The following is a 23,059-nucleotide window of genomic DNA, read 5'->3' as shown; positions in this document are numbered from 1 at the left end:
ATGCCCTCCCTTCTGCCCTGGGGACCGCAAAAAAGAGACAACCATGGCTCTGAACAATTTTATCTTAAAAAAAAGAAAGGAAAAAAAAAAAAAAAAGGAAGAAAACCAACCCCTAAGGGGGAAGGCCCCAAGTGGGCCCCTGCCTGCTCTTCTCCCTGGCTCCAGAGATTTCTGCATAGGCCTTGACTGCCCGCTGGCTGTTCTCCGTGGGGCAGCAGCCATTGCTCAGCATCCTTCTTCCCCTCCTTACTTTTCAGTCTGTTCCCCAGAGCTGCCAGCCAGGCAGGTGTGGCTGAACCTCCACCCCAGGGAAAGACCCACCGGAAGTGCCCAAGTCCTGTGACAAGCCAGAGCACACCCGGCAGTCAGCAGATCCCCTGCTGGGCACTCTAGGCAGGCACAGGGCAAGGCCCCCGGTTCAGTGTGTCCAGGATCCAGCATGGGGACAGCACATGCACTGTGCAAGAGGAGCATGAGAACCCAGGGGCTGCATGGTAGGGGTAGGCGAGGCTGTCAGGGCACGTCCACACTGTGTGTTTCACACCACTGCAGTCTGCCATATCACAGGGCCTCAGTTCAAAGACACGCCTTCCGAACTCCCCCCACCCCCAGTTCCATGCCAGGATTGGGCAGTGAAGGAAAGGGGCATGGGATTAGCCTGGTGCTCCTGGGCTAGCTGTAGTTCCTGGGCCCAAAGCCCTTGAATCCCCAGTTAGTTGCTGTCATTCTTGATGACGACCTCTAGTCCGTGGTGCCGCAGCTGAGCTCGTAGCAGCAGATTTTTGTTTTTTAGGTCTTCCACCTGCCAAGGAAAGAGGTCGTAAGGGGACTGGGATAGGAAAGTTTCACACTGCCAGGCTCCTGAACTTGGCCAGAGGTGCCTGGTGGCATGGAGACCAAGTGAGGGACGAAGAACACAAGGGGTCTGACACTGGCTCAGTGGCTGTGGGGGTGAGGGGGCTCCACCAGGGGTGGGCGCCTGACCTGCTGTCGAAGCACATCATTGTCCAGCTGCAGCTGGTCAAGCCCCTGCAGTTCTTCAGATAACCGGTGGTTACTCTGCCGCAGCTCCTGGATGTAGTCACAGGCTTTGGAAAGAATCCCACCTTTACTCTGCAAGACAAAGCCAACAGAGTGAGGATGGGCCTCTGGGCCACCGGCCTGTCCAAAAGAATGTTCCCACTTTGGGCCTCGCTGTCCCCTCAAGCAGGTTATGTAACATCTCCCAGGGATACAGGAAGCTCAGAGGGAGGTGAGAACAGACTGCAAGCAATGCCAGGAGACAGAATGGAGGCATCCTGCCCACTCCCAGGGTCCTTCGGTGACCTGGCCAGACTTGGTGCTCTCCATAGAACAGTCTGGGATGATCTTGGACAGCTGCACAATCCAGTTGTTGATCTTGTCTCGGCGGCGGCGCTCCACTGTGGAGCAAAGGGGAGAGCAAAGTGACTCCAGGAGAGCGCACCACAGCCCAGGGTAGAACTACCTAAACCTCGTCCCTGCCAGATGTCACCCACGGCCCCAACTTCCCCAGGCAGCTCCCAGCTTCACACTCGACTAGAACCCACCTTCATTGTGCTGAGCCCTGCGTTTCTCATCCCGAGTCGTCCGAGGGGCCTCCGACTTCCTGATAACCCCAAGCAGTCAAAGAATGGAAAATGAGATTATGGGCCGCTGTTGTGGTACTGCACATTAAGCTGCTGCTTGCAGCACTCTAATCCCACATTAGAGTGCCAGTTTAAGTCCAGGCTACTCTAATGTCAACCCAGCTTCAGGACAATGTTCCTGAGAAAACAGCCAAAGATGGCCCGAGTATTTGGCCCCCTGCCACCCATATGGGAGACCAGGATGGAGTTTCTGACTCCCAGCTTCTGTTGGGCCCAAATGGCTGTTGTGGCCATTTGGGAAGTGAGCCAGCAAATGGAAGCAATGGATCCCTCTCTCTCCCTCTGCTGTTCTGCTTTTCAAATAAAGAAATCTTAAAACACACACACACACACACAAAAAAAAAAAAAACAGAAGAAGATGATTCGACATTTACAGCAGAAAATTATTGTGGCACAGACGGTTAAGCTGCCTCTTAAGACCCTTCTCAGAGTGCTAGTTCAAATCCCGGCTACTCTGCTTCTACTCCAGCTTCCTGCTAATAATGCTCCTGGCACTGAAAGGCAACAAATAATGGCCCAGTACTTGGTTTCCTGCAACCCATGTGAAGACTCCGGTGGATACCTACTGCAGGCATTTGCAGAGTGAATCAGCAGACGGAAGATGTATCTCTCTCTATCACCCCTTCAAACAAATCAATCTCTTAAAAAACACCACTACTCAGGGTAACAGAGAAGCAAAACAGTCACTCACGGGGAGTAAGGATGAGTCCTAGGCGCAATGGAGCGCTGGCTTCCTCCCTGCAACACTTCTTGTGGCGACATCATCACAAAGAACTGACCTGTGAAGATGCAGGAGAGCTTGTGTCAGGACAAGAACATCACCACGCCCTGGGGCCAAGACCCTGGGATCCTCCTCTGAAAAGAACAGGCTTCCTCCTACTAGCAGGAGAGCAGGAGAGCAGGAGAGGCCGCCTCACTGCCTGCCCAGGTCTAGAGAAGGCCCACTGCCCACCAGCCATGTCCCATGGCCTATCCTAGCCCCTCCAGCCAGCATCCTCACGCGATATCTCACCAGTGCCAGGAGGGGTTGCCTGCCCCAGTAGTGCCTCTGAGCCCTGGGTAGTAACAACAGCAGCTGTACTCCCCGATGTGGTACCTCCTGCCCCATCTCCCACTGCAGTGCTGGGGAAGTAAGTATAGTGCGTCTCAGCAGCTGTCCCCTCTGTGTCAACTGCATCATCACTGGTGAAAGCACCCTGGATCACGGCCTAGAGAGGAGAGCAAGAGAGCAGAGTCCAGCGACCTTCGGCTACTTCTGCCCACTGTCCAATCTGTAGCTTCTATCCCTTGGGATAGACGGCAGAGAAACATCTCTAGAGGAAGAGCCCTGGGTCAAGGCAGCCCTAGAACCTCGCTGCTCCCAGCTCTACTCCCTATCCTGTGAGTTCCCTTCTGTCTCCCACTACTTAGAAATCTAGTTGCCTGCCAAGCCCAAGTACCTGGGTCATGGATTGAGTGGCAGGGTAGCCACTGATGGCGCCGGTACCCTCAGTCTGGCCATCCAGTTGCCCTTCAGACACCTGGATCACCCTGTACATCACCTAAAAGCAGAGGGGAAGGGGTGAAAGAGGAAGAGAGAAGTAAATGCCAGAACACCTCACAAAACTTTCCCCCAGAGAAGGCCCCAAAGCAAGACCCACTCAGAGACAGTCAGCCCTTCTCCCTTCCCTCCCCACACGGAGGGTTCGGCATACCCCTGGCCCACCCCAATCTCTACTCCAAATCTCACAACAGCACCCCACCCCTTCCCCAACAGACCACATGTTCACCCTCCAAGCCATATCTCCCCAACCCACATTCATCACCTCCCTCAATCCCAACCCCAAGTAACACCTGCAGCCACCTGGTTCCCTCCCTTACCTGGCCCCCATTCTCAGTTCGGAAGACGTACTTGACGTTGGGGTCAGGGAAGGTAGCAGCTGACTGGATGCTGGCGATAGCCACACTGGTTGGGTCCTCCCCAGTAGCTACTGCACCTTAAGCAACAAAGCAAAGGTCTCTGAGCTAACTGCCTTTCTCTCTGTCCCAGCTGTGCACCACTTGGAGGAAGTCGAGTGGGAGGGAAGGACGCCTCGATGGTTCTTGGTCTTAGTTCTAACACTCACCTTCCTGAATCTGTACCGTCCCCTCTTCCGTTTCAGCTGTTTTCTGCTGCCTGTTTGTGGGAAAAGGGCAAAAGAAAGAATTAGGGAAAAGGGAATGAGAAGTTCACTTGCCCAGTAGCACACAACTCTCAAAATCCACTGGCATTCCCAACAGATGTTGGGTCTAGTTAGAACAACAACTAGTGGCTAAAGCCCTAGCCTTGCACATGCCAGGATCCCATATGGATGCCAGTTCTTATTCTGGTTGCTCCACTTCCCTTCCAGCTCCATGCTCGTGCCCTGGTAAAGCAGCCAAGATGGCCCAAAACCTTGGGACCCTACACCGGTGTGGGAGACCAGGAAGAGGCTCCAGGCTCAGCTCCGGCCGTTTCGGCCACTTGGGGAGTAAACCAGTGGATGGAAGATCTTCCTGTCTCTCCTCTTCTCTGTAAATCTGACTTTGCAATAAAAATAAATCTTTAAAAAAGCAGTATTTACTATGCACCTAGGCATTAAGTTAAGCACTTAACATGTACTATCTTATTAGTAGTAAAAACAGCACTACAAGGCAGGCAGCACCACCTGCATCCTGCAGATGGGAAACCAGATGACAGAGCTGGCCCCAGATCCAGGTCAGCCCAACTACACAGCTGGGACTCTTGAGTGTCTGCAGATCTCCCAGGTCAACCCCCTCCCAGCCCAGACCCCAGCTCTTCTTCACTCACCCCTTCATCTCTCTGTGAGGGGGCACATCCGAGGAACCGGTCCTTTTGGGTAGTCTTCCTATGTCCTGATTCGCAGGCCTGAATACTAAGTCCTGGTAGAAATCACGGGGTTTGCAGTGAGTGTAGGATGGAACAGCCGCCCTAGATTTGGAACCAAGGCTCCTTGAAAACACAGCCAGGAAGATAACCCAGCCACCTACAAGGTAGCTTCCCCCATTCCAATTCTGAGGGCCGGTCTGTTTGAAAAGGCAACCAACCCTACAAATAGTGTTGCTCATCCCTTCATTATCACTCCGGGTCTTGCTGGAGAAGGGGTCATTACCCCGGAAGACTGAGCCACAACACATTTCTGAAAGGATTATTATTAAAGCTCTGACACTCTCTCTGGACAGCATACTTCGAGGGGCTCTTGAGGGGTCAGGCTTAGACCACCATTACCAAAACACAGGCTCCTGGACACTCATTCCACCTTCTCAGCCACACAGTACAGAAATTTCTGTTCTCCAGGCTAGGAAGGGGGGGGGGCACATGAAACCGTGACCCCTGAAACAGGGATGCTAATCACAAAGGCTTGGCCCTTGGGCTCCTTTCTACTGAAAGGGCTCTTGTTTGGGGAGTTGAGGAGGGGGTTGCCCAGACTTATATCATGTGTTAGAAAACCTACAGTCCAAGCGCATTTGCTTCAAGCCCTCTTTATTATTATTCATTAAGCCTTCCTGTAGAACACGGTTGCTAAAACGTTGCCATGACAACTCCAAATCAACGGAGCCTTAGCAGGGGGTGGGAGTGAGGGGGAAACCCAGGCTCTGGCTTCCGAAGGAGAGGAGACAATGGGGGAGGAATCCAGCTAGGAGGTGCCTGCCTTAGGACCCTGACACCCAGCCAGAAGACAGAAAAAAAAAAAACAAAGGGCTGAGCAGGCAGCTGCAGAAAGAAAAACAGCCACACAGTAGTACAAAGCAGCAAACGAAAAGGACAAGATGTCTGGAAACCCTCCCTCCATGGGAAAAAACCTTCAGCTGAGAAGCCTCGGAAAGCCCGGGTCCAAGGAAAATGGTAACAAGAACAATAACAAGGAACTGAAAGTGAAACTGTGTGGAGGAAGTAAATGCAATGAGATCCCAGCCCCTCAGAGGAAGCAGTGTTGGCGTTATGGGACCACCTACGGCTCCATCCTCAAACCTGAGCGCTAAGTGCCCCCCGAGGCTCGCGCGTCGACTGCAGGAGGAAGCAATGAAAGAGAAGGCAGAGAGCAGAAGACACTTCTATCACCCACAGCTGTCAGCCAAGGGCAGCCGCCGAGGCCACCAACGACCGGGTCGAGCTACTTATTCAGACCTCAGTTTGGATGTCCGGAAGCATTTCCTGAGGCTTAGGGTTCTGTGACACGGACACGGGGATAGGATGTTATGCTGTGCACGCCCAGGAAGGAGGGTCCAGCAAGACCCCTCGCCACGCTGCACACAAAGCGGGCTGGGGGAGGGATCAAGCTCGGAAAGAACGCAGGCCGCCCGGATCTCGCCCGAGAATCGAGTGTCTTCCCCAAGGCCCACCAAGCAGCAAGGCGGGCGCTCCCCCGGCCGAGTGCCCGCGAGGCGAGCGCGCGCCCCGGGAACCCGCGCCGTGACCCGGCCAGCCCCGCCACACTCGGCCCGCGCCGCGGCTGCTTCGAGAAGGAAGCAGCAAAGGGGCGCCGGGGACTCGGCGGCCGGCTGGAGACAGCGCAGGAGGGCCGGGGGCCAGCGTGGCCCACAGAGCGGGGCAGCAAATAAAAGGACCAGGGGCGACCCCCTCCCCCAAAACAAAGGCTTCTTTCCCAAGAGGTTCCCACCCCGAAAAAAGGGACACTGGACCAAAGCAGCGCCGCCTGGCCGACCCAGCCAACCTCCAGACTGTCGTCTGGCCCTGCACTCACCGGTCCGGGTCGTCTCAGCCGCCGATTTCTGCCCGACCGTGTTCTCCCTCTCCGGCCCCAAGTCGCTCCATAGACAGCTGCTCATGCGCACTCCCAGCCCTGGGCCATGTTGGTGAGGGGCGGAAGTGTGTTTCTCGACCCGCCCATCCCGTTTATAGCCTCTGAGTCGCTCCACTTCCGCTGGCTCCATCTTGACGAGAGCTGGAGGCCTGCGGGGTGTGTGCGGGTGGTCGCGGAGGGATAGTGATGGAGACTGTTGCTTAAGTCCAGGCCACTTTTCGGCGAAGGCCGGACAGGGGGCTAGCGTGTACTCTCTCCCTGCCAGGCAGGGCTTTAATTCCAGAAAGAAGAGTGAGGCGGCAGGCGATGATCCAGGGAGGGAGGGTGTCGGATGGCGGCGCCATCTTTAACAAGGGCTGTTTGGGTGGCCATGTTGGAACAGGGCTTTTAAAAAATAATAATAATAAGAGTTTCATACTGGAGATTGAGACATCTCAGGGTGTGTATGGATCTAAGGCTTTTAGTTCTCTTAAGGCTCATTGTTTGTTTGATAAGATGGATTTCCATACTTCTTTAATGGGTTTAGATTAGGATAATGGGAAAAATTCAGAATCTCGGATGTTTGAAACCTGGTTCTCAAATTCACTTCTCCTTATCTCTGAGATCTTGTAAGTATCTTAATTGAGCTTGCCTTTCCTCATCTGCAAGTTTCCTACAGTTTCCTACCTTCAAAATTAAGTGGATTAAATAAGATGCAAAGATTCTATACACAGAGACTACTTAGCTCAGTCACTGGTGCATAATAAGCATTATGTAAATTGGAGTTTCTCTTCCCCATTTCCTGACCACCATGAACCCAGCTCTAGTTTTCAGTCCCAAGTCTCCATGACAACCGAGCAACAGCCCAGAACAAGAGCTGGAGTTAGTTAGCTCGTGGAATATTTGAGACTAGGATACTGATCGATCACCCACGGTTTGAGTAAGGAGACTGCATACCGCTTCCATGTAAAAACACGAGTTTTATTCTGAGATATCAAACAGTGAGACCCATTCCCTCCGCCTGCCTGGAGAAGCAATTCCTGAAATAGGAAGACATTTCCATAGGAAAAAGGCCAGAGATCTGCATGAGATCTCTCTCCTGCAGTGTGCTGGGAGGCACACAGTGAGGCTGCTGCAGTGCATGCCCTCCATTACACAGTGACGGCTTCAGGGAGCTCCCTGGTGGGCCTATCCCTCATCTGGCACTAAGAGGTTCAGAAGGTATCCAAGGATCCGGGGCAGCTCAAGAACTGTGCAGGAAAAGCTCTGACCGGGCCCTGTCCTCACCTCTATCCTGGGCTTCTTCGGTCAAGAGAAAACCTTGAAACTTTTTTGGCTACCCTGTTTTTGCTTTGGCAATGACCTCACTCCCTAGGGTTGTAAGAGATTGGTGCTGTGGATCTGAGACAAGCTCAGGTAAACCAGCCAGAAAGTGCCTCCTGTGGTCAAAAAGAGAAAGTAGAGGAGGGGCTGAGTCCACGGAATTTGGCACTACTGTGGCTTAGGCTGCGGGAGAGACAGCCAGAGACCCCAAGGACTCCAGAGAATTTTCAGGTCCCTTTTTCCCAATATGTGGTCCTAATCACAATCTCTCACCTTTCTCGTGGTTAGCCTGTGCTTCAAATGCATAGGACCTGCGCTGAGGAGACAGGAGGAGGTCAGGGGGCTGGGCTTCTCTGAGGGGCAGGCTAAACCGACTTCGGGATGCTGAGGCTTCCGTGCCTTCAGGTGGGAGTTCCAGGAAGCTAAGGGGTCGAGGAGAATGGGCAGGGGTCATGCCACAGAGGGAGGTTCTGGGGATGAGGCTGTAGTCCCCACCCCCAGTACAGGTCTGGGTGCGCCGAACTCCCTGAGCCTCCGTCCTCTGGCGGTCCCGGGCCAAGGCCACAGCGGCATCAAAGGAAAGACTGCCACCATTCCTCCAAGAGGAGCGGGAAGCTCGGGAACTCCAAGCCCTTTCCCCAGGAGTCCCATCAAGCCGGCCGGGCCTTGGGCATGGGTTTGCAGGGGCCACGTGGATCTTGCTGCACATTGCACTGGGGATCTTGGCGAACTGTGGTTTGGGAGGCACCACTGGCACAGAGTGGACCTGTTGGACCTGAAGCTGGGTAGAAGCCAGACGCATACCCACACCACCCGCTGAACCAATGGGACAGGAACACAGAGTGTGACCCTCAGAGCTGGACTGCCCCGCAGTCTCCAGCTCCTCTGGTTGGGATGGTTGTGGGACAACCTGTTCTGCATCAGAAGGTAGGACATTGCCCTCTTTGGCACTGTCAGCCCCTAAGAACTTCTTGCCTGATCCATCCTGGAGGGACCCATCCAGGAGGACCTCCTCTTCTAAATGGTAATCTGTAGTTTTCTGATCTCCCTCAGCCACACTGCCACCACTCTCTGGCTGCCTGGGGACCTCCCTTCCTCCTCCAGCTACTTCTAAGTCTCTGCTGCCTTCACCATCTCCTTGGTCTGCTTCTGTCCCATGGTTTCCATCCCCACTCTGTCTTTTGACCTCATCCTCCGTGCTTTCTTCAATGTCCTGTTTGTGTACGACTTCCCAGTTCTCAGCAGCCAGGTGTTCCTGGACCGCACACTCTGAGTAGCTTCCAGCTTCTGTCTGTGCTTCCTCTCCTCCCTTGGCCTCCGCTTCGCTCTTGGTCTCTTTTTTCTTCTCCTGGTCTTTATCCTGTTCTCTCCCTGGTTCCTCCACACTCAGAGTTTCTTCCATATTATCAGCCTCCTTATGTCCTTTGGATTTTTCTCCCTTGGCCTCTGACTCCTCCCCACTTCCTTCGACTGAGCTGACCATCAGCTCTTGGCTGCTCACAGCCTCCTGTTCTTCCTCATCTGCCTTTCCAACATCTGTCTCGATCTCTGGGCTCCCTTCAGCTTCTTCCCTGACAGCACCTCCGCTTGCAGGCTCAGCCTGCTTGTCCTCCTCTACCTTCCCACATGCCTGTTCTTCCTCAGCTGGTCCTGGAGTCTGTCTTCCACACCCTCTTCCTGCCTCTTCCTGCCTGTTTTCTGCACCCTCCCAGGTTGAGGATTTAGGCCCCAGAAGGGGACTTAGGTCATCATAGGCACTCAAGTAAACTTCCTCCCCATTTTCCTCCTCTGCTTCAGGCCTGGGGCCCACTGAGTCCAGCGAACAGCAGCTGGGAGCCAGGACGTACTGTGCCTCATCCAAAGACAGATCATCCAAGGGTGGCTCCACAGAGAACTCTTCCACCTGCAGACAGGAACATTGTGATTCAGCACTGGGTGGTCCTGTGCATCTCTGGGCTCCATCCCACCGGCAAGCCCAGCACAGCTCCTCCTTACCTGAGGCCCATCTCCCAGGAGCTCCTCCAGGTAGCCCAGCCCAGGGTCATCTTCCCCAGTAGAGAAGGCTGCTGCTGCTCCTGCCGCTTCTGCCTTGGCCACTTCCCCATCCTCCACCCCTCCCCACTCAGGCTCTGAGCTGCTGGAGTCCTCTAGGAAGGAGAAGGAATCCTGTACTTCCTGAGACAGGGAGTCCTCCAGGGCAGGAGCTATGTCCACTGGAACAGAGTCAGCCAGAGGACCTGGTACTGGACTTGCCTCCAACTTCTTCTCTGTTAAGAGAGAAATTCTGCCATGAATTCAGAGGTCAAGGCCAGCCCTGACCCTTTCCAAGGTAGGCCTTCCTAGTGCTCCCAGAATGTTTGTTCTGGGTGGCTGGTTCTCCCAGATCAAAATCCCTAACAGCTTATAGCACCAAGCGCTGCACTCTGCTATACTTTTACAATGTGTTATTTCATATGATGTGATTGTTTTTATTTGCAGTGTAATTATTTAGTCAAGAAGAAACTAAGACTCAGAAATACTAAGCAGTTTGTCCAAGATCACACAGCCAAAAAGTGAACTTGAAACAATTGAACTCACATCTGTTTAACCTGATATCCTATATCCTATCCTATGCTGCCTCAAGACTTAGCAGTAACACTGTGGCAGTTGGAGTCACAGCATCATCAGGTCCCAATTATGCCAACTTCTGCCTAATGGGTTGGTAAATCACTCTAAATCACAGGTGCCACTTTGTAACATGAGCATAGCAGTATTCATGTGCCATAAGATTATGAGAAAACTAAGTGGTTGCCTACAAAATTTCTCACTGGAGCCCATGGCATGTTATAAATCCCAGCAAACACTAGCATTTAGTCATCTGTCTTATATTGCCACACTTGGGCTTAACAAGCCCCGATGTACAGGGAAATTCAAGTTGATGGGAAGCATGCATTATCTTTTAATTCCATATTCCATAAACTTTCTGATATCCCCTCCTGTGTGTCTGAAGCAGACTCTCATTCTTGGGTACATCAGTGATCTGAAGACTTCTAGAGATCCCTTGGCCATGAATTTTATGTGACCTGACACTATTAGTAAATTCCCCAACCTTGTATCCATGAAGACAGATGAAGGTAACCCCAAAGCATAAAGACCAAGACTTTTGACTTCCCAAGGGGCCATCTTCCAGCTCCCTAACTTGATTTGAGAGCTCTAGCCCCTTTTCCTAGTTCTGGGAAAATCCCAGGGCTCTTACCTGGGGGGCTGGGGCCAAGGCCAGGGCCAGGGCCAGAGGCAGGATTTGGCCGGGGTTGCAAGGCCGGACACTCAAGGCCACGGGTGAGCCTGGCCAAGGAGACGTTGGAGATGATGTTTGGGGGCACACTGAGAATGGAGGTGATGTGTGGTGGGAGGTTGACATTGTAGGGGTCCGAGATGTGAACACCAGCACAGCGTTCTGCACGGCTGCTGCATACAGCCCGGGTGACTGTCCGCCCAGCTCGTGGCGTGCCTGGTTCAGAGCTGGTGTCTCCCAGTGCCTCTGGTTCCGTCTCCTGTTCACCCTCTAGCATCTCCATGGAATCATTTTCCAGGCACTCAGGTAGCAGTGAGCTCGGTTGAGAACTGCTGGATTCCCTCAGTCCCTCTGGCTCTGTAGAAGAGAAAAAAAAAAAAAAAGGCTAAGGAAGCAATAGCCTTAACTCCAAGGGGCCTAAACACCTCAGCAGAGCCCTGCTTTCTGCTTCTCTTTCCCAGAAAGCCCTGCTTTCTCAGATCAGAAAGGCAGACTCAATTTCCCTTAGCCACTGCTACAAACCTGCCACCCGACCGGCAGGACCCCCCCACCTATACATCCCTAGGGAGTCCACTCACTGGCTGTCACCATCACACACTCGCACACACCCTGTACTGTCTCTACATGTACAAACACTGGCTACATTCACAGACGGGACAATAAACTCACCACTGTACACTTGGCTTCTGCAACTGTGGCTACTGCCTGACTGGCACTCATTAACAATGTTTTGAAATGATTGAACATGGCTGACCACGCTGTTGCTCACACCACACACATGCCTTCATATACAGGAACACACACCTACACTCACCATCGCTTGTCCCAGCCGCAGCACTCAGGGAGTCCATGCTCTTGGCGGGCCGCAAGGTCCCCTTGTTGGACTTCTCCTCTGCGAGATAGGGGTGTGTAGTAGGGGCCAGGGCATTGCACACTCTCAGCATGATACCCCCGTTTCCCTAGACTTACCCCTGTCCTCAGCACTCCGTGGAAGTTTACGCTTGGTCTCATGGCCAGAGCGGCCGAGATTAAAGATAGATCTCCACTTTCTGACTTTCAGAGATCCCTTTCTCCTGTGGAGAATGGAGAAACAATTGGAATCTGGGGCTTAGTAGTCAGTGCAGGGCAGCAGAGTCCTGGAGGGAGGTCTTACTTGTGCTCCGCAATCTCAATGATCGTGTGGTAGGGTCGCATCTGTGGTGGTCCATCACCGGCCTGCAGGATGCTAGGCAGGTGGTAGGGCAGGGACCTGGGCATAAGGTCCTCTGGGCTACCTGATGCTCGGGCACCTGGGAGTGATCTCCAGCTACTATTCACCTCGTCACCTGGGAAAAGAAAGGAATTGGCCAGCTAAGACCAGAGGCAAGTAGAGAACTCACAAATTCCTAGGTCAGGGATGTCCTCTAAGGTTCCTGGAGGTAACTCCTCCATTTCCAGTTCCTTGAGAGGGTGTCTTTATGGACGAAAAGGGCTAGAAAGTCCCAGGGCATTGGTCTGGTAGGCTGGGGAGCCAGGATAGTGATTTATAAGTCAAGTTATGAGGCTGGCACAATGCCTCAACTTGCTAACCCTCCACCTGCAAGAGCCAGCATCTTATATGGATATTGGTTCATGTTCTGGCTGCTCCACTTCCAATCCAGTTCCCTGCCTGTATTCTGGGAAAGCAGTAGGGAATGGCCCAAAGCCTTGAGACCCTGTACCCATGTGGGAGACCCAGAGGAGGCTGCTGGTTCCTGGCCATTGCGACCATTTGGACAGCAAATCAGCATTTCCAATAAAAATAAATATTTAAAAATAAAGGTCTGTCAACTGAACTTGAAATGTGGTTATGCAACAAGGTGGAGGAATCCACCATAGGGGGAGGGTTTGAGGAGGGGTGGGGGGAATCCCAGTGCCTATAAAACTATATCACATAATGCAATGTAATTAATAATAATTAAAAAAAGAAATAAAAAAAATAAAGGTCTAGTCCTGGCACGGATCCCAGTCAGTTCATATGCAGCTCCTTGCTTGTGGCCTGGGAAAGCAGTAGAGAACAGCCCAAAGCCTTGGGAACCCCCCCTTTTTTTTAAATAAATATCTCTCTTTCTCTCTCTCTCTTAAGATTTATTTATTTTTATTGGAAAGGCAGATACACAGAAAGGAGGAGAAACAGAGAGAAAGATATTCCGTCCAATGGTTCACTCCCCAAGCGGCCGCAATGGCTGGAGCTGAGCCAACCTGAAGCCAGGAGCCTCTTCCAGGTCTCTCATGTGAGTGCAGGGTCCCAAAGCTTTGGGTCGTCCTTGACTACTTTCCCAGGCCACAAGCAGGGAGCTGGATGGGAAGTGGAGCCACCAGGATTAGAACCAGCGCCCATATGGGATCCCAGTGCGTGCAAGGCAAGGACTTTAACTATGCTATCATGCTGGGCTCCAAAATAAATAAATCTTAAAAAAAGAAAGCAAGACTAATAAAGAAAAACAGAGGTCAAGTTATTCACTAGACTGGCATCAGAAGAGACCCTCTCAGGTGCTGCTGGTTGCACCATTATCCATGAAGTCCCTCTGTAACTCAGTCTTTGTTCTGCAACACAGGAAATGAACTAGCTGAACTTTGAGGTCCTCTGACATTCTGGCATGCCTCCCCAGAGTCGTGATACGTGCTGAGCAGAAAAGACACTGACCAGAGAGGGCAGCACCCCCAAAGAGCTGATCCACGTGTGTGAGGATGAATTCCACGACGATGGACTGCACACGCACCTCCATGAAGGCTGCCGTCCCATTGAAGCCCGAGGCCTCTATGTCCTTGGACCTGTAGAAGGGTGGAGTTATTCTTCCCCCAGACCCATCATTTCTTCACCAAAGTCTCTTTGAAAACACCTCTACTCCCTGCCACTCCCCCGTGATGGCTCTTAACCCTGTTTCCACCTCTTAAATCATTAATGCCATGAAGTGTCAATTGCCACTTCCTCTTGGAAGTCTTCTTGGTCACTTTCTTAGTGAATAATCCGTATGCCTTTTGCACATCAGGGTGCCTGCTTATAACGAATTACAGGATTTCTCACCGTCTGCCTTATCCCATGGTGAGTATATGCAGGCCAGACCTCCAATCAACTGCGACATTCATGTTGAATAAACTGTTGGTAGGGACTTATATCCCGGTCTCAGAGCTCAGTGATGCAGCAGAGGAAAACCCAAAGGCCCCCTGGCACCAGCCCTTTCTGTATAATTCTGAGCTTTCCTTTCTTGTTGAGTTTTGCAAGACCCCCTTGACCCTCTCCAGTTTTCCCAATGGACTTCCAGGGGACAGGCTCTCCAAGGCTCCCCACATGCTGCTCCCGCATGCACCCACCTCAGCAGGTTGGGGGCCCACACAATGGCCAAGTTGCGGGCATGCATGTTGGTCTGGGCACTGAAGGAGGCCATGTGCACCAAGTGCTGCATGAGGAACTTCAGGGTCCTGCAGAAAGGGGTGAGGAGGTGGTAATCACACAGAGAACACCACAGGCAAGTGACAGGTAGGGAGCTGGGCGGGACAAGTCAAGTCTCTTGGTGGAGTGAGACCAGACCAGGCTGTTGTCAGGGAGCTGGATGCTGGAAGTGGAGCCCCACACACCTGTAGTTTGGGGCAGGGAGTTCTTGAAGCACTTCTAGGATCTTGACCAGGCGCTGGGGTTCCAGCTGCACTGCCACTGCCTCCTGAGGAAGAGTAAGGTGCACAGAGCAGGAGTCAGTAGCCCAGCCTGCCTCTGCTGACTCCTCAGCGCTCCGAACCACTCAGAAACAGTCCATACTGCATCCACAGTGCCTGCACCCAGAACCTTCCAAGACACCCTGATATAATGAGAAAAGCCTAGAATTTGGATTTCACAGAGAATAACAATTGGATTTTGGTCATGCTACTTAGCAGCTTTATTGCATGGCACCAGTCACTGCGACTCCCTGCCTCACAGTTGAAGAGCTGTTACAAAGTGTCCAGGAAGGGATTGATGCAGTGGCACAGTGAATTAAACTACCACTTGTGGTGCTAGCATCCCATATTGGGATGCCTATTTAAGTCCCACCTTCTCTGCTTCTGTTCCAGCTTCCTGCTGAACCAGCTAAGAAGACAGAAGATAACAAGGACTTGGGAGACCAGGCTGGAATCCCTGGCTCCTGGCTTTGGCCTGGTCATCCTTGGGAGTTGCACTTCTTGGGGAATAGAGTAGGGAATGAGATTTCTCTCTCTCTCTCTCTCTCTCTCTCTCTCTCTCTCTCTCTCTGTCTTTCAAATAAAATAATTTTTCCAAAAAAAAAAAAAAAATCTGTTTTAAAGTGTTCAGAAAAGCCTCCACTCACCCAGTCTGTTCTGATTAGATTGAGTAGAGGTGCCACCACCCTTCAGCACTATGTTATCAATGCTGTTGAACTAAATGACTAACACGCAGCTTATTTTTAAAATGTCAGGATGATTTGGGGCTGGTGTGGTGGTATATAGGGCTAATCCTCCACTTGCAGCTCTGGTATCTCATATGGGTGCTGATTAGTGTCCTGGTTGTCTCATTTCCTTTGCTTATGGCCTGGGAAAGCAGCAGAGCAAAGTCTTGGGACCCTGCACCTGTGGGGGAGACCCAGAAGAAGCTCCTCACTACTCTGGCCATTGTGGCTGTGTGAGAAAGATAGGAAGTCTCCCTGTCTCTCCTTCTCTCTATTACTCTGCCTAATAAAAATACATTTTAAAAAAAAGTTACTTAAGTCAGAATCTCCTGTTGCCATGCATTTTTTTTTTTAATCCTGACAATTAGAGTTCATGAAAGGACATTCTTGAAAAAGTTTAAATTTCTAAAATGTGTTCCCTTTCTCTTAAGCATAGAGAAGCTCTAGTCTAGGGACTTTCCCAGCTGACCCCATCCCATCAGGTCTGACAACTGCACTGAGGGCCACAGAATGATGTGAAATGAGGGCAAACATAGCAGGAATGAGGAGACTGGGAGAGGAGGGGTCTTTCTTCCCAGCAATGTTATATCCCGGCATCCCGGCTGTGGCCGTTCAGAATCACCAGCGCTCTGCAAGGCAGATGACAGCCTGGGATGTCAAAACAAGAATGGCCACCCCGAACCTTATCTTTCAGCCTCTCAACTCACAGCGAACTTGTCATAGAGTCGGTAGGTGAGAAGAGGATCTGGAAGTTCTCTGAAATAGGCCTTGCACAGGGAGGAGACGCAGTGAATATCCTGGAGGTAAACATCCCGCCGCAAATCTGGCTTCCGCTCTGTCTCAAACTCCTGCCTGGGGAGATGCAAGGTGGTCAGGAGCGGTCAGGATCGGGAACCAGCCGGGGATGGTGGGAGGTAGAGCTGAGAGCTCCAGGCTCTGAGCAGGGTTGTAGATTCACATGCGGGGAAGCCAACAGGAGAATGCCAGGGTGTATAAATGTGAAGTAGTAAGCATAAGGCACTGGGCATGTTGACATTTCGATGTGGATCTGGGGAAAGACATGTGTATAGTAGGTGGACCTAGACCTAAACAGGGACCTGTCAGGGACGTAGGTGTAGATGTGAACAGCAAGGCAGGGTATACAGGAATCAGCAGAAGCAGGAGAATGGACCCGAATGTATTCTGGGAATGTGTGAAAATGGTTGGATATTATTCTCAGAATGAAAAAACGAGTATAAACTATCATGGCTTTGGATTAATTAATAGATTCTTAGATATGACAGTAAAAGCACAAGCAATTAAAGCAAAAATAAATAACAAAATTTAAAAATACGTATGTATCAAAGGACACTATCAACAAAACGAAAGGCAGAGGGGTGAGGTTAGGCACCATGGCATAGCACGTTAAACCTTCGCCTGAGACACCGGCATCCCATGTGGTCATTTGTTCAAGTCCTGGCTGCTCTACTTTCAATTCACACTGCTAATGCAACTGGGAAGCAACTGAAGATAGCCCCGGTGCTTCAGCATCTATTCCCATATGAGAGATCTGGATGAAGCTCCTCGGTCCTGGCTTCAGCCTAACCCCAGCCCTGGTCATTGGGGCCTACTAGGGAGTGAACCAGCAGATGGAAGAGCTCTGTGTGTGTGTGTGTAAAATTCTGCATTTCCTATAAATAAATAAATAAATCCTTTTTTTTAAAAAAAAAAAAAGATGAATATAAGGAGAAGAAAAGAAAATGGAGGCAGAGGCTGGTGTTGTGGCACAGCCGGTGAAACAGCCCCTTGTACACCAGGAGTGCCGGTTTGAGTTCCAGCTACACTGATTCTGATCCAGCTCCCTTCTAATGAGCCTAGGAACCCCACAGAAGAAGCCTACGAGCTCTGTCACCCATGTGGGAGACCAGGAGGAGATTCTGAGCTCTGGATTCAGCTTGGCTCAACCTCAGCTATTGCAGCTATTTGGGGTATGAATGAGCTGATAGGGTCTCTCTCTCTCTCTGGCACTCTGCTTCTCATTCAAATAAACAAATAAATCATTTTTTAAATGGGTAAAGGATTTGAATAGATGCTTCTTCAAAGAAGATGAGCAAATGACCATTGGTCATTTTTCTCACATATGAAGAAATGCTCAATATTAGTTATTCAGGAAATGCAACTGTGAATCACAATAAAATATCAGTTCACACACATCAGAATATCTATAATAAAAGAAGATGCAGGGAAACAAATGTGGGTGAGGTTGTAAAGAAACTAGAGCTCTGATACATTGCTGATAGGATGTTAAATAATACAGCTCCTTTGGAAAACAGTTTGGCAATTCCTTAAAACGTTTGAGAGTTACCATATGACCCAGCAATTCTACTCCTAGGTATATACTCAGAAGAATTTAAAAATATATGCCCATACGAAAATGAGTACATTGATGCTTATGGCAGAATTATTCACAACAGTCAAAATGTGGAAACAGTCCAAAAAGCAATCAGCTGATGAATGAATAAACAAAACATGACAAAGTTGTAGGAACAAAGTACCGGGACATGTTATAACATGAACAGACCGTGAAGACATTTAAAGTGCAAATGGTCAGAAACACGAAGTCACGTATTTTAAGATTCCGTTTCTATGACATGTCCTGGATAGGCAAATGCACAGTGACAGAAAGTAACTCAGCATTTGCCAGGGGATGGGGGTGGCAAGGGGAAGTGTGGAGTGACTGTTGGTGGGCAGAGGGTTCCTTTTCAGGGTGGTGAAATGTTCTGGAATTAGATAATGATGATAATTGTGCAACCTTACAAATATACTAAAAAGTCACTGAGTTGTTCATTTTAAAGTGGGTAATTTTATTATCTATTATCATGTATTATATAATAGGTAATTTTTTAAAACCCGGGTGAATGAAAGTGCGATTGGAAAGGTGTGTGTGTGTGTGTGTGTGTGTGTGTGTGTGTGTGTGCTGGCGAAGCAGAGTTCACTATCTACACTCTGGAGGACACCCACGAGAGTTCCAAGCATCCCCACTCCCACCTCTCCCACTTCCCTCCATCTCTCCTCCCTGCTGTCCCCATGGTCCTCTGTCCCCCATTCTCCTGGTCACAGCCCTCTCACTCTGCCAACTCACCGGAGCTTCTGGATGTTGGAGGAGACCCCTGAGAGGCGATAGATGCCATCTACCACTCCATGCTCCTCCACAAACTCCGCACAGCTCCTTAGCACCTGGGGCACTGGGGATGCAGACAGGATAGGGTAAGAGAAATCACATCCGGGAGGTCTTGTCTTTGGGGTCAGACACTTGGCTTAGCAGTTCACACACCCCCGTCCCATTATCAAAGTGCTGGGTCTAAGTCCGTGCTCTGCTCCCAGATCTGATTTCTTGCTCATATGCACCCTACAAGGCAGCAACTGATGCCTCAGACAGTTAGATCTCTGCCACCTGCCACCTGGCTGGGAGACCTGGATTGAGTTTCAAGTTCCCGGCTTTAGTCTGGCCCAGATCTAAGCAATGCAGGTATTTAGGGACTGAACCAGAGATAAGAATGCTGTATCTTGCTCTCTCTTCTCTCTCTGAATTCTAAATAAATTTAAAAAGGTAAAAGTTTATTCTTTTGCTTAAAAAAATCTATAGAATGAATGAAACAGTTTTGAAAGTTCATCATTCACTATCTTTTAACTGTTTTCTTACGAGCTGGTTTTAAGACACTTTGCCCTCCTGCACAGGCACATCCTACAGCTGGGTGAAATAAGAAAGGCATTTAGGGTGCAAAATTTAAGGAAGTGCTCACTCTTGGGGCCATGCAAGTGCCAACAGTGCACTCAAGAATGAGATACCTGTGTCACTTGGTGCTCTGAGAGTGGGTGCTTCCTTAAAATTTTCACCCTGCTCCCTCTCATCCCTCACTCTAGCTCCAGCCCTAAGCTTCTCTGTCCATCCCTTTAGGACCTGCTTCTAGGTACCAGGATTTCCCTGACGTCCATTTCCATTACTGGATGCAGAAGTGAGACAGGTCCTCCTGGTTTGAGCTTCTACTGTGTTCTTGAGTGTCTAATGCTAGACAAACTCATTTGGCCACCACATTATTTTGGTGACTCACATGTATCTACTGTCACCTGAGTCTTCAGGTCCTCATCACATAAACAGTGACCAAAATAGGTGTTCCCCTTCCTGTCTGCTGATTTGGAACTTTCAGAGAAGGCCCTCAAAGAGGGTGTTCAAGAGCCATAAGGAGCAAGTGCCCACACAGGAAATGGGCCAAGGGCATGGGAGGAGAGAGCGGTGTCAGAGATGAGGGTGCTAAGGAGATAGAGATCAGGGAGATGAGGTTGAAGATTATGCACACAGGTCGGGGTGAGGAAGGCAAAGGGATGAAAAACCAAGGAAGGGGTGTGCAGTCCCCATGTGGATCCCAAAGCTTGAGGACATGGAGGATCAGAACCCTGAGCAAGGTATAAAAGAAACAAAAGTTAGAATTCAATGCCTGGAGGACCTGGAAGCAAGAGACTCGTTACGGGGCAAAGGACTGGGCTAGAGGCCTGAGATGGGGCAGGGTTGTGAGGCTGGGACATCTAGGATGACAAGGTAGATACACTGGCAAGGAGCAGGCCTTTCTGAGTTGGGTTTTCACCTGACTGTGACACCATCCTCAGCCCTTCTGTATTTCTCCCTCTGCACTTCTCTGTAACAGGCAGGGGTGGGGTTGCTGGAGTAGGGTGAGAGAGGACCCCCCCCCAAAAGCCCTCAGCCTGGGGCTCAGGTGAGGTGCTGATGAAGGGCAAGGAGGTATGTTGCTCTGTGAGATTCACGAGGTCTACCATACTGGAGAACACATGCCTTACCCATCACAGAGGCAGGCAGAGGCCAGGAGGGCTGCCAGAACAAGGTGTGTGTTTAACCTGTGCTCAAGTCAGGGCAGGTGGTGGGTCACGGGATAGGGCAGTGCTGCTGGGGAGGAGGCGGACCCAAGGGTTTGTGGCCAGAGCATCATCCCTAGTTAAAGCTGGCCATGAACCGTCTCTCTCAGGAGGAACCTGTCCTAAAACAGCAAACCCTGCCCCAACAGCTGTGCCATGGCCACTCTGCCCTAAGAATGGCCAAGTGTACAGCCAGCAATGGCTGAGGAGCTCTCTGCCTTGGGGCCCAGGCTGTCCCTCCAACTGAAGCCAGTAACGATGGGGAGGAGAAAAGCGGAAGGTGGTGTCCGGGGACGCAGGGGCAGGGCTAAGAGGAGGAAATGAGCTGGGAACCACCATTTACTGCAGGCACCACAGCCCAGAGCAGAGGAGGGGACAAAGAGGAAATGACAGATTGGGGTAGGGTGCGGCAGTGAGGGACAGATCAAGCCCTATGCTGGGAGGAGCTCGACATGCCAAAAACAAGCCTGGCTGGGCTACCAGGACACCTGGATTCAGTTTCAGATCAAGTCAAGAGACAGTTTTGAGTGACTTCCCAGTGAGCCCAAGGTTGTCCCTACTCCTGCTGGCTTCTCAGACTGTGCCAAGGCAACTCAGGGAAGAAGCCAAGCACACGCCATAGACAGTCCCCACTTGCCCCTCCCTCACACTCTCCGGCCCCAGCCTCCAGACAGGCCACAAGAGATCTCCTTCATGTGACCAGTGCTCCATGTTTCAGCAGCTCCTCTCCGCTGCACTGGGAAAACAAGACTCGCTAGGCAGGAGGAGGTTGTCCCACCCTTGCCCACAATGGCTCAATGAGGCTACGGAGGGGTCTTGGACCTGGGTGTTCTCCTCCCACTGGGAAGCCCCTTTCCTCCCAGTCTCCCCTGCAGCCCTGCTCCTGCTTCCTCCGACTCAAACCCAAGGACCACCCAGGAGCACTTTGGCCATTTTTCTCTTCTGTCACCTTGGCCTACCTCTCCTGCCCCCCAGGGGCCAGCCCCTCACCTCCCTCATGTTCACTTGTCCTTGCATTTCCAATTTCTCCAGCCTCTCTGCTCACCACTCCCTTGGTCACCCACCCCAACTTCAGAGAGTTCCCCAAAGGAGACACCCTGCCTTCACTGAGCTCCATTTCCTGTCTTGCCTGCTGGTAGGTCTCTGGGGTGGTGACCCCAGGCCATTGCCCCTTCCCCCAGAAGCACCCGGAAGCTGCTACTGCCCCTCAGACCAGGTCAGGCTGCACAAATTCCGTGTCTCCCCAGCCACCCACCCACAGCAGCTCCCAGGTGGCCTCCTTACCCTCCTGGCCTGAGTGCTGCAGGTGCTCCTGCAAATCACACCCGAACACACGCTCCTTCGAACTGCCTTTCTTCTTTCCTTTCTGCCGAGACTTCATGGCCGGAGCCCCAGGGCTCTGGCCCAGCCACGTCTGTCCCCCCAAGACCTTTGCTTTATCAGTCCCCCATGAGAGTTCAGCCGATCCGGGCTTGGCCCAGCCCCAAGGCTCCCAATGAGGGGTGGATAGAGGGTGGCCTGGGCAACAGGTTCCTGCCTCGGCGCCCCCCCTCCCCAGCCACACACGCCAGTGGCTGGGGAAGAGGAAGCTGATGGGACCCCGGCAAGAAGCTGTCTCGTGGCCCGGCTGGGCACTCGCCCTTCTCGCCCCGCTTTGCTATGGGGGAGCAGGAAGCTGTGCAGCTCCTCAAACCCGCTTCCTGTTAGAGCATCTTTGCAACCACAGGGCCAGGGTGGGGGAGGTAGCTGACATTCACATCCCCACTCACGACTGGGTCTTTCCTCATTGGTCAAGGAGAGGTGATGTCAGAGCCCCGGGGTGGGGTGATGGTGTCTAGGGCGTGAGCAGGTGGCTGGCACCCTTAAAGACCACAGTTCTTGGGTCGAAGGTTTAGAGCAGGCGGAACATGATTGTACTGTGTACCCCCAGAGGCTGCCTGGGCTCTGCCTCTTACGGGCCTGCCATGTGACTCCCCTGTACCCCAGTCTCCCCACAAAGGGACATGAAGTGGGTAGACCAGATGAACTTTCAAATCCTTCCAGCTTCAACAGCTTGTGGAATTCATACAACTTGGGTTTCAGTTTCTTTATAGGTAGAAAGAGCCTACACAGCTACTTTTGAGTCTTCAAGCACTGAACACCTGGAAAAGATTCTTAACCGCACATCCTAACTGGGGAGTTGGAGACGCGGAAGGTCTGGTGGAAGCCGGTCCTGTCCCTTTTCCTCCTGGTGACAGGCATCCTAACTCCTCCCCTACTTGGGGCCACGGGGAAGATGGGACTCACCGTGACAGAATGGGATTCAGAGACCAAACAGGAACCAGACAAAACAGGTTTTATCTGTTTATTTAAAAACAGAATATTATTTTATGTACAAATATGCACATATTTACACAAAATGTACAAACATGGACCCCAGGTCTTTGGGCCCCACACTCAGAGTCCTGTCTGGGCTGGCTGGGGAACAGAAGGGACACTCTCCTTTGGTCTGGAAATCAGTGAATTTCAGGCCAAGCAGGATTTGGGCACAATATCTGGGGAGACTGGCTGAGTGTGTTTGGGCAGAAGTCCTTGAACCCTAGCCTCCAGCCCAGAGAACCTGCAAGAACAGCCCCAAATTAGCGAAATCCTCTCACCTCCAGCACCTCGATCACCCCAGCTCTACTTCCCCTCATCTCCCTCCCGCTCATACTCACACCCTAACCAGGAGCGCTTATTACCAAGTCC

The 23,059-nt window shown here is 51.6% G+C and overlaps 2 protein-coding genes across 7 annotated transcripts; both read right to left on the bottom strand.

Moving 5' to 3' along the window:
• Window positions 1–44: 44 nt before the first annotated feature.
• On the bottom strand, window positions 45–6,638 carry USF1 (upstream transcription factor 1). 4 transcript variants are annotated; one of them, XM_041003421.1, is made up of 11 exons: window positions 6,392–6,638; window positions 4,477–4,617; window positions 3,773–3,822; window positions 3,528–3,643; window positions 3,107–3,208; window positions 2,680–2,875; window positions 2,359–2,446; window positions 1,569–1,627; window positions 1,327–1,421; window positions 985–1,113; window positions 45–802 (listed from the first exon to the last, which is right to left on the bottom strand). In XM_041003421.1, exons 2-11 carry the CDS (start codon window positions 4,482–4,484, stop codon window positions 713–715), a joined length of 933 nt encoding a protein of 310 aa, XP_040859355.1. In that variant the 5' UTR covers window positions 4,485–4,617; window positions 6,392–6,638; the 3' UTR covers window positions 45–712. The 4 variants fall into 4 exon arrangements, with proteins under 4 accessions (XP_040859355.1, XP_040859354.1, XP_040859356.1 ...); XM_041003420.1 differs by having other exon boundaries at window positions 4,477–4,568; window positions 6,392–6,637; XM_041003422.1 differs by having other exon boundaries at window positions 2,764–2,875; window positions 6,392–6,626.
• Window positions 6,639–7,390: 752 nt separating this feature from the next.
• ARHGAP30 (Rho GTPase activating protein 30) lies at window positions 7,391–22,029 on the bottom strand. Of its 3 annotated transcripts, XM_041003417.1 has the most exons (13): window positions 21,617–22,029; window positions 18,546–18,648; window positions 16,132–16,276; window positions 14,625–14,707; window positions 14,361–14,468; window positions 13,693–13,820; window positions 12,181–12,352; window positions 11,997–12,100; window positions 11,842–11,919; window positions 10,989–11,384; window positions 9,749–10,020; window positions 9,288–9,656; window positions 7,391–8,663 (listed from the first exon to the last, which is right to left on the bottom strand). In XM_041003417.1, exons 1-13 carry the CDS (start codon window positions 21,711–21,713, stop codon window positions 8,013–8,015), a joined length of 2,706 nt encoding a protein of 901 aa, XP_040859351.1. In that variant the 5' UTR covers window positions 21,714–22,029; the 3' UTR covers window positions 7,391–8,012. The 3 variants fall into 3 exon arrangements, with proteins under 3 accessions (XP_040859351.1, XP_040859350.1, XP_040859352.1); XM_041003416.1 differs by having other exon boundaries at window positions 7,391–9,656; XM_041003418.1 differs by lacking the exon at window positions 21,617–22,029 and having other exon boundaries at window positions 7,391–9,656; window positions 16,132–16,272; window positions 18,546–18,630.
• Between the last annotated feature and the right edge of the window lie 1,030 nt (window positions 22,030–23,059).

Source organism: Ochotona curzoniae, unplaced genomic scaffold (assembly GCF_017591425.1).
Source record: "Ochotona curzoniae isolate NIBS_2020 unplaced genomic scaffold, NIBS_Ocur_1.0 scaffold_2683, whole genome shotgun sequence".
NCBI classification, from domain to species: domain Eukaryota; kingdom Metazoa; phylum Chordata; class Mammalia; order Lagomorpha; family Ochotonidae; genus Ochotona; species Ochotona curzoniae.
This window is presented reverse-complemented; position numbering and strand designations above follow the sequence as displayed.